The 17,920-nt window shown below is 46.6% G+C and overlaps 1 protein-coding gene across 2 annotated transcripts; it reads right to left on the bottom strand.

Moving 5' to 3' along the window:
* Nucleotides 1-68: 68 nt before the first annotated feature.
* Nucleotides 69-16,048, bottom strand: DRAP1 (DR1 associated protein 1). 2 transcript variants are annotated; one of them, XM_048515468.1, is made up of 7 exons: nucleotides 15,888-16,046; nucleotides 10,076-10,148; nucleotides 6,509-6,602; nucleotides 5,346-5,465; nucleotides 3,771-3,861; nucleotides 926-1,011; nucleotides 69-320 (listed from the first exon to the last, which is right to left on the bottom strand). In XM_048515468.1, exons 1-7 carry the CDS (start codon nucleotides 15,927-15,929, stop codon nucleotides 170-172), a joined length of 657 nt encoding a protein of 218 aa, XP_048371425.1. In that variant the 5' UTR covers nucleotides 15,930-16,046; the 3' UTR covers nucleotides 69-169. The 2 variants fall into 2 exon arrangements, with proteins under 2 accessions (XP_048371425.1, XP_048371434.1); XM_048515477.1 differs by lacking the exon at nucleotides 5,346-5,465 and having other exon boundaries at nucleotides 15,888-16,048.
* Nucleotides 16,049-17,920: the final 1,872 nt, after the last annotated feature.

Below are 17,920 nucleotides of genomic sequence, written 5' to 3'. Positions count from 1 at the left end.
TCTGCTTGCAAGATTGGGGCCGGGAAGTAAGGACAGCGAGGGAAGAAAAGCTCATGTGGCACCTGCCACCGTTTTTATGTTTTTTAATAAATTTAAGAACAGCCTCATCCAAACCCCTGCTTTTCTCCCCCCTCCCCCCAAAAGTGGCAGCAGTGAAAACAGAAATGGGCTAGGAGTCATAATCTTCCTCCTCGTCTTCCTGGGCTGGCACAGGTGGCACAGGTGGGGGCGGAACTGGCATAGCGCCTGTTGATGCTGTGACGGGCAGAGGTATTGCAGGAACTGGCGGGGAGGTGAAATGTACATATGGCGCTGGAGCCCTGGAGAAAAACAAGAGAATTGAGATGTATGTGCTCTATGATTGCCAGGGGGTTCCTGGAAGGGCAAGTCACATGGCCATGTCCATATAAAAACAAGACTAAGAGCAACTCGTGCCAGGCACTCTGTTGCCCATGTTGACTGGACTGCCTTAACACAGAGATAGGACTTTGGCTCTGTCTACCCCCCTGGGGCTGACTGAACCTGAGAGGCATTCTGCCATTGGGCTGCAGCCCACCCCTGGCATTCCTGGCTTGTCTCACTGTGTAAGTGATGGTGGGAGGGGAGACAAGAGGCCTCAGAACGGCAGGCTCTGAATCCAAGGCCAAAAGGCAGAGATCCCCCTCCTGCTGGGGGTACCAGCAAGAGTGCAGCCATGAGGTCTTTGCCAGCTCAAGTCCAAGGCAGGGGGTTTCTGGGACAGGGACTTCTGGGAGGTTCTGTTCTTCATTCTCCAGTTTTGCCTGCAATTTTGGAAGCAGCCACAAGGAGAGGGGTGCCTGTAGGCCGACGGGACAGGGCTCCTGTTGTCTCTGGCCTCAAGGTTCTAAATACTCTACCAGGCAAAACAGGTCAGAACAGCAGTTGAGCAACTCTTAATTCTTACGTGGGGAGATGCGTGGTGGGTCGAACAGAGGGAGCAGTCTGGGATACTTCATCCTCCCCGTTACTCTCGCTGTCTTCTGAGTCATCCTGCGAGAACCAGAAAGGGAGAAAAAAATAAAGGATGCCACCATGGGAGCCGGCACTCTGGCTGGCAGCCTGTCTCTGTCTTAGCAAGCCCAGCACAGCTCAGGCAGCCAACCACACACAGGAGCTCACCCGCCGCTTGCCCATCCTGATTCCTGCGGTTTGAGGCAGGCAGCTAAAATGGTGGGTTAATGGGAAGGGGATGTATGCAGGTAACGACCTACAGTGCTCTGGCATGGAGTTAACACATTGCAAATGCCCTGTACAGAGTGTAAGACAACACAACACACAGCCCTGTCAACAGTCTATTTAAAGGACCCTCTCTCCCTATGTGGTCTCTATGTGCCAACTACTGTTCTCAAGTTGTCATCTGCTGCCTGTTTCTCCTGAAGGTGAGCCACCTGGAGTTGACTGAAGCCAACGGAACGGGCTTCCTGAGCAGGTGGCTTTTATTCTCCAGACTGAAGGCGGTGGAGGGTGGGGGGAGGGGGGTCAAGCAAGGGGTTTTGTTCATCAAATGCTTTTTAAAATTGGATTTGTAAGCCACCTTAACCCACAAAGAACAGATGAGGCATAAATATGAAAACATTTTACACAGCCAACAGGGACAGGAAAAAAAATGTCGAGGACTGATAAATGAAAAGTGGACATGGAAGGAAGGGTAAAATGAAAGTGGCCTGCACAAAAGTAACCTTAGAAAGATTTTAATGATTGTTTTGAAGATAAACGAATCCTGTAGGAAAGTAATTATATCGGGGGGGGGGGGGGCATAGGCTGTTTCAGGCAGAGCAGAAAAGCAAAAGTATGGTTGAAGTATAGAGGACCATCAGTCCAGCGTGGTCACCTCTGTCCTAGGCCCCTTCGGCACATGCAGAATAATGCACTTTCAATCCACTTCCATAATTGTTTACAAGTGGGTTTTGCTATTCCACACAGTAAAATCCAGCCGCGAAGCGCATTAAAAGCGGGCTGAAAGTGTTATTATTCTGCATGTGCGGAAGGGGCCCTAGACAGCCTTCAAAAGGTTGCATGATTCCTTGCATGATTCCTTGGTGCCATTTAGGTACTTAGGAAAGGTAAGAATGGACTCCTTACAGTTCACAGGTTTTGTTCTTTGTGTGTGTGTGTGGGGGGGAGATGCTGCCATAATTTTGTCTCCCCACTGTCAATGATTTGAGGTAGCTCTTTTACCACTTTCAATGAACAGGTCTGGCATGAACGAACATGCAAGCATCACTTAGGATTTTACATGGGAAAATGTGGGGAGGTGGAAGACAGTTAAACATGCACAGCAATAAATATATAAAGAGCGTTTCAGAAAAAAACACGAGGCTTGTTTCTGGCCATGTTCTGGGCTCGGGGCATATTGCCGCCCACCAGCAGAAGGCTGTGCTCATGGCCCCAAGACCACATTTGGGGAAAGAGAACTAACAACTAATACAGGAGGATAACAACAATAATAATAACAACCAGAAAAGGGTCCCATGGTGCTGCCTTGTGGGCTGACTGTATTAGACTGCACCAACCCGCCACTGCAACACCCGCATCCCTTCTGCTGCAACAGAGAAACAGGTGGGTGGCAGGCTAGAAGCCAAAAGGTAATGGGAGAGCAAAAATGCGCCGGCTTCCTCAGACCAGGATCAGCTGTTCACCATGATCAACTGAACAAATGAAGCCACCATACCAAGTCAGACCACTGGTCTGTCAAGATCACTATATCTACTCCGATTGCCAGCAACTCCCCAGGGTGTCAGGTGGAGATCTTTCGTAGGATTCTACTGCCTCAAAATGGTGGGGCTGGGATAGAACCTGGGGCCTTGTGCATGGCAAAGCAGGTAGTTCTACCACTGAGCTACAGTCTCTCCCCAACCCATCCAGAACAGCAGCTGCCCTTTCAGTACGGGAGATGCAATTGGCTGGAACGGGAGGTAAGAACATTCTGGCTGTAGCATCACAGTCATGAGAATGCCTCAGCAGAGGGGACATGTCTGCCTGTTATTTCTATAAGCAGTAAAAAGGTGGCTACTAAAGCCCTTTGAAACTAGTGTTTGTTAAGCCTGTCCTCCTTTCTTCTATGTCACACATGTTAATCCCGCCCTCCTTTCAGGGAGCTCAGGATGATGAACATATTGTAAGCTGCTTGGAAAGTTCTGAAAGGGAGAAAGGCACCTAGTGGTGGCGAACCTTTGGCACTCCAGATGTTATAGACTACAATTCCCATCAGCCCCTGCCAATTGGCCATGCTGGCAGGGGTTGATGGGAATTGTAGTCCATGAACATCTGGAGTGCCAAAGGTTCGCCACCACACGTTTTTAAATAAATAGCGTAGTCTTCTGCCTCCTCCTCCCTATTGATTTTCACAGAAACCCCAGGAGGTAGGTTAGGCTGATGCCGGCCTAGCTTTTCTGCCATGGCTCAGTTTCCTGGTTGCTGTTACCTTGTCACTTCTAAGAAGGACTTTGTCCCTCTGTGTCTTTAACTGCTGATTAAAATGATCTGGCGATCTCTTCCAAACAAAAAGGTGACAGGTCTTGTATAAATAAGCAGGTAGGGAACAGAAGGAGCCATCACAGAGCGCAAAATAACAGATAGCTCGTGCAAGTGAGCCCAGCTACAGTGGAAGATAAACAGCAAAATACACCCACAGCCAGAGCTGCCAGCAGCCAGCCTGACTCATGGGAAAGCTTTCCTGACCTCAAAAAGGAACAAGTGGTTGATCTCCAAATCATGAAGGGTGCGTCTGGGCCCTGCAGTGGACCCACCTCTTGCTCTGAGTCCGTGCCAGACTGCTTGGCATCCCTTCCCTTGCCTGCTGTGCCACCGTTCTTCCGCCCACTGCCAGGTTTCCGACCCCTGTACCACAGAAGAGAAAGTGGGGAGGCAGATGTGAGAAAGACGTGTTTCTCCCTCCCTGGACGAGGCATAGCTACCAATTTAATCTAACACATGAACAGTGGCTGTTAAAAAAATACCCCCCTCAGCTGGACGTTTCAACTTTGAGGTATGAATCTCTCCACTACATTTTTATTGCTGTCCTTCCTCCAAAGAGCTCAGAGCAGCCTTTGTTGTTCTCCCACATTTTATCCTCACAACAACCCTGTGAGGTAGGTCAGGTTGAAAGAGACAAGCTCAAAAGTTACCTAGTGAGCAAGTAGATTTTAATTCCATCTTTCTTCGAAGGAGCTCAAAGCAGCGTGTGTCATTCTTTCCCTTCATTTTATCCTCACAATTATCTGTGAGGTAGATATGGCTGGGAGAGAATGATCCACCCAAGATTACAGAGGGAGCTTGTGGCAGAGCGGAGATTTGAGCTCAGATCTCCCACTTGGCAGAAGTGCCAGCATGCCTCATTTTAGGGTTTATTCACTGGGAGGGACTAGATGACCCTGTATGGCAAAGTAGGTAAAAGGCAAAAATTTGGATCCTGTACTTCTGTTCTCCTCACAGAAGGTGCTTCTGCTAGTGGAACAGAGAGGACTTTTGCAGTGCTATTCCCTGGGTGAGGGGTTATGCTGATCCATGGGGCACAACTTCAGGAGGAACAGCGTGAGAAGAGGGAAGAGGGAAAGCTGCCACTGATGCAGCACAGTTATGTTCGTGTGGCACATGTAGCAAGCTGGTAACACATTTCTGTTCCATATGGCCTTAGAGAATCGGTATGAAAAGTCTGCGGCAAAATAACGACAATGGAGAATCAGCAAAAAAACCCCAAACACCTGAGAATTCAAAGCAAAAAAGAGGAACACCTAAAAATGAACTACGTGCATGAGAAGTGAAATTAGTACCTAACTCCAAAATAGACCCTTCAGAGCATGATTTTGTGAGACAGCTCGAGCCATTTTTATCCCAGCCTCTTAGAGAAAGCCAAAACTCCCTCAGCCAGAAGCGTATGGCCTATAGAGACATGGGGTCACCCATGGGGTCACCCATGTCCCCGGGCGCACGTCTCTCGGTCATGGGCCGAAACGGCGTGCGCCCCAGTCCCCCGGCCTGTGTGCAGGACAGCTCCCCTCCCCAGGCCCTCGGGACAGCAGGAGCCGGCCTGCAGAGAGCCCTGAGCACGGGGGCACCTGGAAGAGGTGTTGCCCCCAGGCACCATTTCCCCTCCATACGCTTCTGCCCTCAGCCCCACACCTGCAAGGCCCCATGGACCAATGTTAGAGTGGGTCGGAAGACTTCCTATAATAGTGCACATGAAGCTAAATTATATGATATGAACCCTAAGTATTATTAGGTGGAAAGGGCCTATCCCAAGCCAGAGGCAACAGTTCCTGGGGAGATTCCTGGGGAGAAAAAAGTTTCTCTTCTCCCCTCCAGCTTCTGTCAGGCCCCCCTACCTCCTGGGGATCCTTTCCCCCTCCACATGGTTATCCTCTGCATCTCCTTGCATATCTGGCACGGAGGCAACCAGGTCCTTCAGAAAGTCAAACTGCTGCTCCAGCTCTATGCACTGCTTCCTGCAAAAAGCAGACCACAATCAAAGTAAGAAAGCTTTCTTTTGCTTTGGTCTAAAGCAAAGGAAATAATGCTAGCCCTCATGAACTCAGAAAAAGATTCACAGACATTTAAAGATACCATATACCCAAGATTATCGGCCACTGGCGTAGCTACCCTGGGGCGGGTTAGGGACAAATGCACTGGGCAGGCACCCATTCGGTCACATGGGGGGCGGGGCGGAAAATTGCTCCCCACACCCCTCCCTTTCCCCCTTGGTTGGCCCCAGCCCCACCAGACTGCTCCTTGGCCTGGCTTGGCCCCACCTGGTGGAGGCTGCAACCGAGCGCCCCCCTGGCCCCACCTCACCAGGCCCAGCAGAATCTGCAGCTGGGCACCCCTAGGCCCTACCAGACTGCCCGGGACCGCTGCCAGCTCAGGTAAGGGGCGTGAGGAGGGGAAGCGTGGGGCACCATTTTGCCCCGGGCACCATTTTCCCCTGCTATGCTGCTGCTATCGGCATTATCTAGTATGGGCTTGTGACTAGGAGAAGCTCTCAAACAGGCCTTTTCGCAGCCCCACTACCAATTAGTGCAGAACTGGAGATGCCATGGAATGGATGCTCCTCATGAAAAACACATGCTCCACCACTGCACTTTGGCTCCACACCTTGATTTCAACATGCACTCAGCTCAAGTCTTGCTCAAAAAGAGATTAGGTCTGGAAGGATAAAATGCTGGGTTTTCTCTGCCTGCTTTTGAGAGTTTTGAATTTGGCCGCCAGATTTTCCTGTTTCCAGAATCAGGAAGAGTCAACATCCAAACCGGAGCCCTCAGAAGCTTTTAATGGCCCACAAGCTGCTTAATGATTTTTCAGAAGCACTGGCCTGTCTGTGGGCCACATCCGGCTCCCCCACATCCAAGAGGCCAGAGGGTAGCCTGCCTCTGGATTTGAACTTGCCATTCCAGCAGCGCTCTCCAGGATAAAGTTCCACAGAAATATGGCTTCCTGGGCTTTTCTCCACTCTTGTCCTAGCAGGGGTCGGGGCTGCGAGGCAGATACTCACAGGTGCGAGGTTGTCATAGTCTTGGCATTTCTGGACTGCGTCACGTGGCAAGCTTTCTTCAGCAAGGATTCTAGAAAGAGTTCCAGTGCCCGAGCTTGGGGCAGTCAACAGTTAAGGAATACCGCAGAGGAAAGACACCCCCCCTCCCCAAACCCTTGAAACAAGAGGAAATGTGCAGGGAGGACACTCCACAATTATACTGCAGGTTACCCTGATCTCATCAAATCTTGGAAGCTAAGTAGGGTTTGTCCTGGTTAGTATTTGGATGGAAGATCACAGAGGAAGTCCAGGATGGCTTCAGAGAGGCAGATATTGGCAAACCACCTCTGTTTGTCTCTTGCCTCAAAAACCTACAGGGCTGCCTTTTGAACAACTGATTGTCACTGCTATTTCAACAAAGCAGTTGTGGTTTTTTTTTTAAATTGCTGTTACTAATTTTATTGTTTTGAGCTTAATTTTTAAAATCGTTTTTACACATAAGACATTTCATAGATGTTCATGAACTACAATTCCCATCAGTCCCTCCCAGCATGAGCACTGGCTACACTGGCAAGGGCTGATGGGAATCGTAGTTCATGAACATCTGGAGGGCCGTGAGTTTGGCACCTATGGATTAATGTAACTCAGATACATAGATTAAAAAAGAAACCACGCCAAACTTTGAATCATGCAGCAGCTCTGGCCTTGCTGCAGATTCACTGGTGTGCTGAAGCCCAAAGAAAAGGCGGCTCAGGTCTGCTAGTTGGGGGAAGTCAAAATAAAGGGACCCATTCCGGAAAACTGGTCTCACTCAAAAATAGCTGACTGGTGCTCCAGGGATTGAATCTGACTTTACAGGCAATTTTAGCTACCACATTTAAATTCTCTCCCAACAGGGATTTAGTAATGTTCCTTTACTTGATGTTAACAGACTTTCTGAAGAAGCCAGCTTTTGTTTCCAAAAATGGGATCAAAGGCATCAAATGTGATCACTGGTCGATCACACATGGCATGGTCCCCACGACTTTAAAGAGAATTGGCTGGGGAGTCTTTGTTTCAGGGCATGTTTGGCATTATTACCTACCACCATGTTTGTAGCGGGGCAGGCATTACCCATCAGCTGGCTTTTTGCTTGCGTCCAAGGAGGAGGGGGGCATGTTTCACGGGTCCTCTATTGTGCATAGATTTTTAATATAATCTTTAATTTTTATCTTTAATCTTATCAATACATCAATACATCAATCTATCAACAGATTAATATATTGACAAAATACCGAACTATTAAAGAAAAGTATTGAATGTGGCATCTGTACACTTTGCCTGAACACTGATTGTCTTTTATGGTGGGAAGTGAGGGGGAAGTAATGGCTGCATGCAAATTGCAAAACCGCAAAAGGACAACATGAACTGCCATTTGCTAAGCTCCCCAGGTTCAGGATCATCTGTATGTCAATGTGCCATAAACCCAAGGCTTTTTCTGGTGTGGTCTGGAATCCCTGATTGCTTGTGTATAAAGCTATGAGGCTGGAGATGTCCCAGTTTGTTGATCAAATGCAGGGGCAAATTGGGTGTTTGGACTGATCGACTAGTCTTATTATTTTTACATTTTTTAGTGTTAGTATCAGTTTATCAATATGGTTTTTTGATTTATTTTAATCTAAAGATATGCAGGAGCAGGGAGGCCATGGGCAACAGAAATGATATGGCAGGACAAGAAATGGGAAGTAATTGGCAACACGGAAAAGGATAAAGGGGAAGTGCGCAAAGCAGAGCGAGGGAGTGGGGGGTGGGGTGAGACTAGCTAGGTTGTCTGTGTGTGGAGGGAAGAGGTCCAGGGCAAAGTTGTGCCCACTGGCAAATCTGTCCTGCTCTGGCAGCAAAGCAAAATTAAGATCACGTCATAAGTGAATTTGCTTGCTGCAGAGAAAGTGGAAAGTGAAAGTGGGGCTACAAGAAATATGTCCATACAAGAAATCTTGCCGCGGAAGACATTTGCCTCCCACAAGCAGCAAACACCTTGTGTGGCCATAATTTAAAAATATGATCTTGTCACTCTTGGGACATCTTACACGGTTATTAGTTCTGACTAAAATGTGGTAGTAATGTCTGAATTGTTCTAATATCTGATAATGCCATTTTACTGATATTTGAAAGCGATTCAAAGTTTATATTAACACTGAATATTTCATTTTAATCTTTGCAATCAATTTTTTGTTTTTTACAATTTGATATTTCATTTGATAATATTTGAATTCTATTCTGATTTTACTATATTCATCCTTAACCATATTTGATATTTTTATGATGTTCATACTACTTTAATTCTCAGTAAAATAACAGGACAAAAAGCTACCCCAATCTTGGCAGACCTCAGAAACTAAGCAGAGTTGGCCCTGGTTAGTACTTGGAAGGAAGGAAGTCCAGGGTCGCTACATAGAGACAGGCAATGGCAAACCCCTCTGTTAGTCTCTTGCCTTGAAAACTTTATGGGGTCACCACAAGTCAACTGCAACTGTATGGCACTTTCCGTCACCACTAAAAACCAATGTTCAAAATATGTTTTGGATCAGAAGTCCACATGGGGAGATGTTACTAGTATCAGATGCCATACCCTGGCAAACATTCTGATATAAATTACGTTGTGCAAAAGGGGGTGTTGGATTATGCTTTTGGACTGAATAAAGGCTCTACCTAGTTTCAAAGAGATATATTTTCATTGCTATAGCGACCAGTTTGCATGCATGCTTATACAGGTAACATACAAAAAATAAGTTTGGACACTGATTTAAATTTATTGGTGGATCTAAATAATCAACCACACTGATTGATAACAGCCCTTTCTTGGCAATTTATGTCCTGGAGCTAGTGAGATTCTGGGAGCAACCTGAAGTAGGTCTGTGTGTGTAAACTGCTGTCAAGTTACAGCCGACTTATGGCAACCCAGTAAGATTTTTCCAGGCAAGACTAACAGATGTGGTTTGCCACTGCCACCTTCTGCATCACAATCCTGGTATTCCTTGGTGGTCTCCCAACCAAGTAATAACCAGAGTTGACGCTACTTAACTTCTGAAATCAGATGAGATCAGGGTAGCCTGGGCCATCAGGTCAGAGCCAAGCAGGTCTACTCAGTTGGAAATCCTGTTTTATTCAGTGAGGCTTACTCTCAGGAAAGCAGTCTAACAACTGCAGCATCTATGCATTAGTCATAGAGTTGTCATTTAACTGGCAATGCCAACTTAAAAGCTGAGTGAACTATGAGATGGTCAGATTATTCTAGCCACAGACTAGTGCGTGGAAAATAGAGCGGACCACAATGATACAGATCTTTGCCACCAATAGTTACGTTTGAAGATCATAATCTGATCCCCAAACACATCCAGAGCATTTCAAAATGCACACGTACTATAATAAAGAACCAGACTTGCTTTACGACGTCTGCAGGCTTACAAAGAGCTAGTCATGTGTATGGAGTTAAGAACCTCCTCTGGACAACCATGGTTGCATTTCATCTAGGGATTAATATGGCTACCCACCTGAAATGATCCCCAGGAGAAAATGGTTCATGGGCAGAACAGAAAAAAAGGATACAGATAATCACAGGAACAGCAGCAGCCACTTTTCCGATCTCCTCGTCGGTCTGCATGATCTTCTTGATTCGAGCCTTTGCAAATAAGGGAAAGCATTCACAGAAGTTCAGCTTTCGATCATCCCTAGCGATCAAATCCTCCCTACAGCCACATCATAGCAGAATCATGTCCATCCCAACCGGCTTTCTCGTTTTTGTGTTTGTTGGACAAAGTCACTTGCCCCCCCGGAAGGACCCGTGACCTGGAGCAAAGCGGTAAAGATATGGCCCTGCATCACCCCTACAAGGGAGGGGTGGGAAAAAGGTGGAACAGGAAGAGCACTTGGGAGTTGGCTGGTGGCCATTCTGTTGATCTGTAGATTCTTCTTCGGAAACAGTCCTATTGCTCTCTGTCTGAACCAGGGCTCTCACCTCTTTTGAAAGCCCAACTGTTTCCCCTGGCAAAGTAAAAAAACCCCAAAAATCTTCTCTGAGCGCATACCGAATGCATTTTTCTCACCACTGAATAACTGCATCTTAATTTAATTGTCAGGAATCAAAAGGTGTGGCTTTCCAGATTCAGCCTTGGCACTTTTCCCAAGCGCACAGCCTTTGCCCAAACACCAGCAGCACGTCTGGGAAGTCGAGAGGAGCTGGCAGCCAAATAATTTCATGCTGCTCATAAAGAAAAAGGCGCACCTCACTAGGAAAGCCTGTTTGGCTACCAATCACACCCTAGATTTCTCCCACTCTGACTGAAATCCTATGTCCCTGACTTGCCAAAGATATCCTATAGGCAGTACTGTCTTTAAGAGCAGAATGAGAGGAAGCGTATCAAGAGGGCTGGATGAAAGATTCAGGAAGCTGCGCTTAAACCCCTGAGTGAAGGCCGGCTTTTTTGGAACCTGAAATAGAAAAGCAAATGGATGCAGCAAGCTGGTGGGCAAGCCATGGGCCTTCTGCAGCAAACCAGCCTTTGAATCTCTTTTGGGCTCTCCCTGATGGAAAGGAAAGGGTAGATGCACCATTAATATCAGGGATGGTCACAGCTCTGTGGTAGAATGTCTGATTTGAGTACTGGAGTTCACAGGTTCAATTCCCAGCATCTTCACTTAAAAGATCTTGGGGAGCCAACAAACTCAGAGATCTACTGTCCATCAGAGCAGACAGTCCTGGGTTAGATGAACTCAAGGCGACATCATACATTTATGGACATTCTCTTATATAAGCATTGTTGAAGTGGATCGAAGCTGTACAGTAGAAAAAAAATCAAACTCAGACCCATCACTGTGCTATTATGTTCAATGCCAACAGGAATAGAAATGGAACTACCTTTTTTACGTTCACTTTTCAAACAGGGAAAATTTTCTAAACATAAGAGATTTGTTAAAATGAATCTGAGACAATGTACATTTGGGAGTGTCAAACCCATTCGAAAACCACAAGGTAAACACCATCACAGTCTCAGATCCAGTATGTAACATAAGGGGACAAAGGAGTCCAAAAGAAGGCCAACATGGCTGAACAGTAGTTTCAAGAAAGCTATAAAGGGACAGGTGAGTTCCTTTGAAAAACAGAAGCCTTGGCTGACAAACAAAATGGCAAACTACAAGAAGGAAGGCTAAGAAGTAACCTGCAGGGGAAGTACTGACCTGCTCATGAAAATGTTAATTTAAACATCAAAAACAGGAAACCAGGTGAAGCTGAAGGAGCTGTTTGCTTCAATTTATGCAGAAAAAAAGACCCGTGTCAAACAGGGGTTGCACCAGGCAAAGTCTTAAAGGAACTGGGAATCAGGTTGTCAAGTAGCGATGACATTTGCCCAGAAAGGGCTACAATGCAAAACTGATGTTTTCAACCAAAATGCAAAACATTTCAATCATCCTGACAAGGATTTGGAAGTGGCGAGGTTTTAGAGATCCAAGGGGATCCACACATTTACACAATAGTCAGTTTAGTTTTCGCCCTTGGCTGAGCTGGTGGAAAGCATGATTTAGACTTGAAGTGTTAAATGCATAGAAGCCTTGCTGAGGAAGAATCAGCAAAGCCCCTGTAAAGCAAAGTTTTGAGAAGTCAGCAAAGGTTTTTTTTTTGAAGATGTCAACAAAAATGTAGACAGAGGATATCAGACAGTAAGAAACTACAGACCTGAAATCCCAGAAAGCTTTCAACTAACAAAAAACCATTCCCCTCATGCCTATACATGTATGCGCTAGACTAGAGTAACTCCCAATAAATTCAGTAAGCTCCACCATTCTAAGTGCGCATAGGATCAGGGTCTTAGAAGTCAAAGGTCAAGTCACTAACTGGCGAACAGACAGGGCACAGGAAGTAAGAACACACAGACACCTTCTGTAATGGATCAAAGCTAACAACAGGATCAATAAGGATCTTGACTGGGGCCAATATTCAGTGTGGATGAAAAACCATGAAATCCCCCAAAGGATTTCCAAGGTGGGTGAGTGGCCAACAAAATGGCAGATGGCATTCAATAAAAGGTATGAGTGAATTGTCCATGCTACTGTGGCTCAGTGACTGAGCATCTTCATTGCATGAATGAGTGGTTCAGTGACTGAGCATCTTCAATCCATGAAGAAGGTCCCATAGCCTAAAGCAGTAGAAGGCCATCTCTTATATATGATAATGTGCCAGATCAGGGATTGCAGTGGTAGCTTGTTCTGGATGGATTACTCTCTCCTCCTCAGGGCAGCTTTGCAATCCTCTTTCCTGCACTGAAGCTCAAAGTGTATCTATGGTGTGTTACGTTTGAAGCCATTTTCAGAAAGTTCACCAGCTACGCCCCGTTCTTGATAACTGGCCAGAGTTCCCTGTGCTCTTATCACATCTGGATTAGTTTACTGCAATACAATTTACACAGGGTTGCCATTTGGAAATGGCAAGTAGTCCAGGTCCTGACTTGGATGGTCCGGGCCAATCTGATCTCATCAGATACTAGAAGCTAAGCAGGGTTGTTGTCCCTAGTTAGTGCTTATATGGGAGGCAACCAAGGAACTCTAGGTTACTATGCAGAGGCAAGCAATGGCAAATCACCGCTATTCACCTCTTGGGTTGAAAACCCTATAGGGGTTGCCATAAATTAGCTCCAGCTTGGTGCTACTTTCCAGCTGGTCCAGAATGCAGGTGCAAGACTGTTGAAGGAGGCATGATAGTTCAGTGGAAAGAGCAAGATAATTTGCTTTCAAAAAGCTCCCATGCGATCCTAGCCCATTTAGGTCTTTCAAGGCCTCTGAAGCATGTCTGGAGGATGGAACTTTAGGAGCAAAAACTACCAGACCTCGGCCACACAGCCCAGAAAACCCACAACAGCCACCTGATCCTGGTCATGAAAGTGTTTGATAATACATCTCCCAGGTTTTTAGTTTATTACTTAGTTTATTACTAATTTTTTATCCTACTGGATCATTGAAGGCTTTCACGGTCGGATTCAACTGGTTGTTGTGGGTTTTCCAGGCTGTGTGCCTGTGGTCTGGTAGATCTTGTTCCTAACCTTTCGTCTGCATCTGTGGCTGGCATCTTCAGAGGTGTATCACAGAGAGAAATCTAGACCCAGCATGTAACAGACTTCTCTCTGTGATACACCTCTGAAGATGCCAGCCACAGATGCAGGTGAAACGTTAGGAACATGATTTACCAGACCACAGCCCAGAAAACCCACAACAACCAGTTTTTATCCTACCCTTTACCCACCAAAACAGAGCTCACAATGCATTAAAACAGTACCACCCAACTACATATAAGCAGTACAGTACCATATAAATTTCAGTAAAATATATACAATATTAAATTTTTAACTTCTGCAAAACCCTATCTGAAGTTAGCGCTCATTATATAGCTCCCTCACAGCACTGAGTTCAGTTCTCAGCATGTTCAGTTGAAGGATCTTGATAACAGGCGCTGGGAGAGACCTTTCGCTGCCTGAGGCCCTGTAGAGCCTCTGCCAGCCGCACAGATGTCTTGAGCTAGATGGACCAAAGATCCCACGCAGAACAAGGCAGCTTCATACAATTATGAGCATTCAACAGACCTCACTAGTACTGAAAAGACTGTTTGGAGAAATTCCCAAAGCCCCTTCAAGGACAGCCAGCAGGGTGAGGAGGTGGGATTTACAAGAGACTGGAAATTCTGGGAGGCCCTTGATGACAGTTGCTGACAGTTACAGAGAAAGTGGCCCTAGATAAGATATTTCGGAGCAATCAATAAAACTCCCATTGTTCTCACGAGCTGGTGACTGCCACCTCTCACAAATGCTCTGCCTGGTCAAGCTCCCAAAGTAGGCCACAAAGCTACATTACAGAAATCTGATGGGGCCCCATTAATTTCCAGGCCTGGAAAGCCCTAAATGGGCTGGGATCAATATACCAGAGGCTCCAAAATGAACCGGCCCTCACAGTTTCAATCTTCAGCTCAGGGCACGCTCTGTGCACTACCTTACTGTCAGATGCAAGAGGGATGGGCTACTACAGGCAGGGACTTGGGGTAACCAAAACCCTCAAAGAGATGGCAACAATTTCCCTAGGAGGAGAGGCTAACCAGTTCTGGAGTTGCCTCCGGGGGAACTGCAGCTCTGCATCCGTTCAGCCAGTCCCAGGTGAAGATGGCCATATTTCCCCAGCCACTGGAGACTTTTGTTTGCTCCTCCAAATATTTAACACTTTAATGTTTGGTGTGCTGCTGATGCAGCTTTGGCCACAATGTTAACTTGAATTCGGTCACTTGATTCCGCTGTTAAGCACATGAATCACTCCACTGAGAAAAAATAAAGCAATGTTTGTTTGCTCTTCGGGGGAGGGCGGCTAATAAATCTAAAATAATAAATAAATAAAATAAACAACCCCACTTTACATCTATGTTGATGGGGTCTCACCGGGTGGCAATTAACTAGGAAAGAGGTCTTGGGATCATCAGCTAAATAAAAACACTGGTCCAGTATGCAGTGTAGTTAAGCTGCCAAATTCCAAACTGCAAATTATTAAGAAAGAGACTGAAAATAAGAAAGCCAAAATGCCTTTATACGAATCTATGAAGCGGCTGCAGCTGGAATAGCAGGTATAGTTCGGGTCACTCATTGAAAAGGAAACTGTAGATTTACAAAGGTTAAAAAAGGGCCAACCAAAACAATCCAAGAAGTTGGTGCACTTCCCCTAGGAGGATAGGCTAACTGGTTTGGAGCTTTCCAGTTAAGAAAAAGAAATGACAAGGGAGAGGAGGCTTATAAAATTAACAATGGGGTGAAAAAGACCAATGTCTCCCCCCCCAACGCAGAAATGTATGGGCCTCCAAATAACGCTCTATCCAAACACAGAAAGAAGGGTACAGACCTCCTCCACCCCACATCAACCCGAAAGGTCCTTGGACAACCATGGAAGACGCGATCCCAACTCCCAGCAGAGTTATCGGGACAGCCAGAGGTTTAATTCAATCGGGCCGAGCAAGTATTTTCTATGAAATCATAAAATGCCTATTGGAGATCTAGGGCGGCCTTGGGGCGGGGGGTGCTTCATCTATGGGTCTGCCAATGGAGACAACTTGACCCAGGGGGAGATGAATTGCCCATGGGCATTAGGGGATGCCCTGTATTCCAGAGGCAGATGCCGGTGGGGGCGGGGAGACCAAAATCCGGGGGCGGGGGGGGGCTTGAAGATTTGCTGGGGGGTGGGAGGGTGCGGTGACGCTCCTCCGGGGTGTGCAGTGAAGACTCTCAGCCTCATCCAGGCCTCGGGAGCCCAGAACGCCGCCAGCGACCAGCGCGGGGTAAATGGCAACGCTTCTGCGGGGTGGCGGTGCGCGCTGCGCCCCGAGGGAAGCGGCTCTCACCGGAGGGAAGCGCGCGTTGTACTTCTTCTTCTTGCTCGGCATCTTCCGCTGCTCTCCTTCTCGTCCTCCGGGCCTGCAGCGAGCCAAGCGCCGTCGCGAGCAGCCGCCTCGCCCGACCCGGCCAGGCAGTCCAAGCCCGGCCCCGCCGCCGCCGCCGCCCGCCCCCTTCCGCGCGGTCCTAGCGCCGCTCATGGCCGAGGCTGGAAGCCATGAATGGGACGCCCCGCCCCCGCCTCGCTGGGTCCATTCACGAAAAGACAGCGACCGAAACTGGAGCGCCGAGCTCCCTAGGGGGCGCCTCTGAGTCAACACACTGAACCCATAGTCTTCTTTCACGCACTGACTCAGGTCAAAATCAGTATAATCGTGATCTTTAATATTCATGTTGATGTTTTTCCCGCCTTTGACCCACAAAGATGCCAGAGGTGACTTACATAAAACAATGAAGCATTGTAGTAAACTGCAGGATATACATTCTATCTATCTATCTATCTATCTATCTATCTATCTATCTATCTATCTATCTATCTATCTATCTATCTATCTATCTATCTATCTATCTATCTATCTATCTATCTATCTATCTATCTATCTATCTATCTATCTATCTATCTATCTATCTATCTATCTATCTATCTATCTATCTATCTATCTATCTATCTATCTATCTATCATTGCATTCATATCCCGCCAATCTCCAGTAAGACCCACGTTTGCAACCTGCGTTCTCCCATCTGCAGTATAGGCCTAATAGCCTGCTTCACAGGGATGCTTATTTATTTATTTCATTTATATCTTGCCATTCTCCTTACTGGGAATCCCAAGTGGCTTACATCATTCTTCCCTTCTCCACATTTTTACTCACAACAGCCCTGTGATGTAGGTACGGCTGAGAGAATGTGACTGGCCCAAAGTTACCCAGCTAGTTTCTATAAACAAACAAATAAATCTTGTTGGGGATTATCGTATCCCCTCTGAAACACAGCATTACTCAGCAGAGCTCACCAAATCATCCTGGCTGTTAGTATAAGCACTTCATATGTTTTGTTATAATACTTGGTGATACAGCCAGCATGCTGTAGTGGTTATAGTGTCAGACTAGGATCTGGGAGAACAGGTCCAAATCCCTGATCTGCCATAGAAACTAGCTGGGTAACTTTGGATCAGTCAAATACTCTCAGACTAACCTACATCACAGGGCTGTTGTGAAGAAAAAAATGGAGAATGATGAAAGCCACCTGGGATCTCCATTGGGGAGAATTTCCACAAGGGCATGTTACGCCCCCTCCAGTGGTACTGGTAAGTTAGAGGTCACTCACTTATCAGAGAATTTCCACAGGGGGATGTGGTGCTCCATCCAGACCATCACAAGTTGCACTGGCCAATGGGAGGGCATCCGGGCGGGGGTGGTTACTTTGAAGGCGTGGAACTGGGGTACAAGTGATATGAGGTAAGCTGTCCAGAAAGCCAGAAACAAAGATTTGATTGCTTGAGAACCTGGGTTATTCTCTTGAATACTGACTGATTGCTGGAATGGGTGCAGATAGGGTGAGTGATGATCTGTTTGGAGCACTGATGTTGTCCAGCTAAGTCCTGTTGTCCAGCTAAGCACACCTTAGGGTCAGGGGAAAAGTTCAGCAGCTAACTGCCCTCCTGCCTGCACAAGATGGATCCCAAAATTCTCTGAGAGGCATCCATTTTGTTTGGAGCAGTGTCTTCCTCTTTGTTAGTAACACCTTCATTGTTGGCATAGTGGCAATTTCTTCTCCTGGCTGAAGATAAAGGTGAGGAATCTTGGTCCATACTTTCTGACAGCAGATTGCTATTCGTATTTGGGGTGGGATTATGTGCATAAACTCCAATCTGAAGTTCATTAAGTCCATCGAGATCTTCTGTCAAGACAATTACATTACTTTGCTCTACCAAATGATTCGCTTTTTTATGTTTGTTCTTCGAGCAATTGGTAGGAGACATTTTTAGGAGAAAATCAGATATTATTTCTAATCTATGCATTATTTTCATTTGCTCATTTG

Source organism: Sphaerodactylus townsendi, linkage group LG01, assembly GCF_021028975.2.
Source record: "Sphaerodactylus townsendi isolate TG3544 linkage group LG01, MPM_Stown_v2.3, whole genome shotgun sequence".
Classification (NCBI taxonomy): Eukaryota; Metazoa; Chordata; class Lepidosauria; order Squamata; family Sphaerodactylidae; genus Sphaerodactylus; species Sphaerodactylus townsendi.
The sequence above is the reverse complement of the archived record's forward strand: the minus strand, read 5'-3'. Positions and strand labels throughout refer to the sequence as shown.

What these genes read in the sequence shown, in the direction of transcription:
- DRAP1 (XM_048515468.1), bottom strand. Translation starts at nt 15,929, where the DNA reads ATGCCGAGCAAGAAGAAGAAGTACAACGCGCGCTTCCCTCCG. An exon ending in ACTATGACAACCTCGCACCT is followed by an intron (nt 5,466 to 6,508) that starts GTGAGTATCTGC and finishes TGCTTTTTGCAG; the next exon opens with GAAGCAGTGCATAGAGCTGG. An exon ending in GCACGGACTCAGAGCAAGAG is followed by an intron (nt 1,012 to 3,770) that starts GTGGGTCCACTG and finishes TGGTTCTCGCAG; the next exon opens with GATGACTCAGAAGACAGCGA.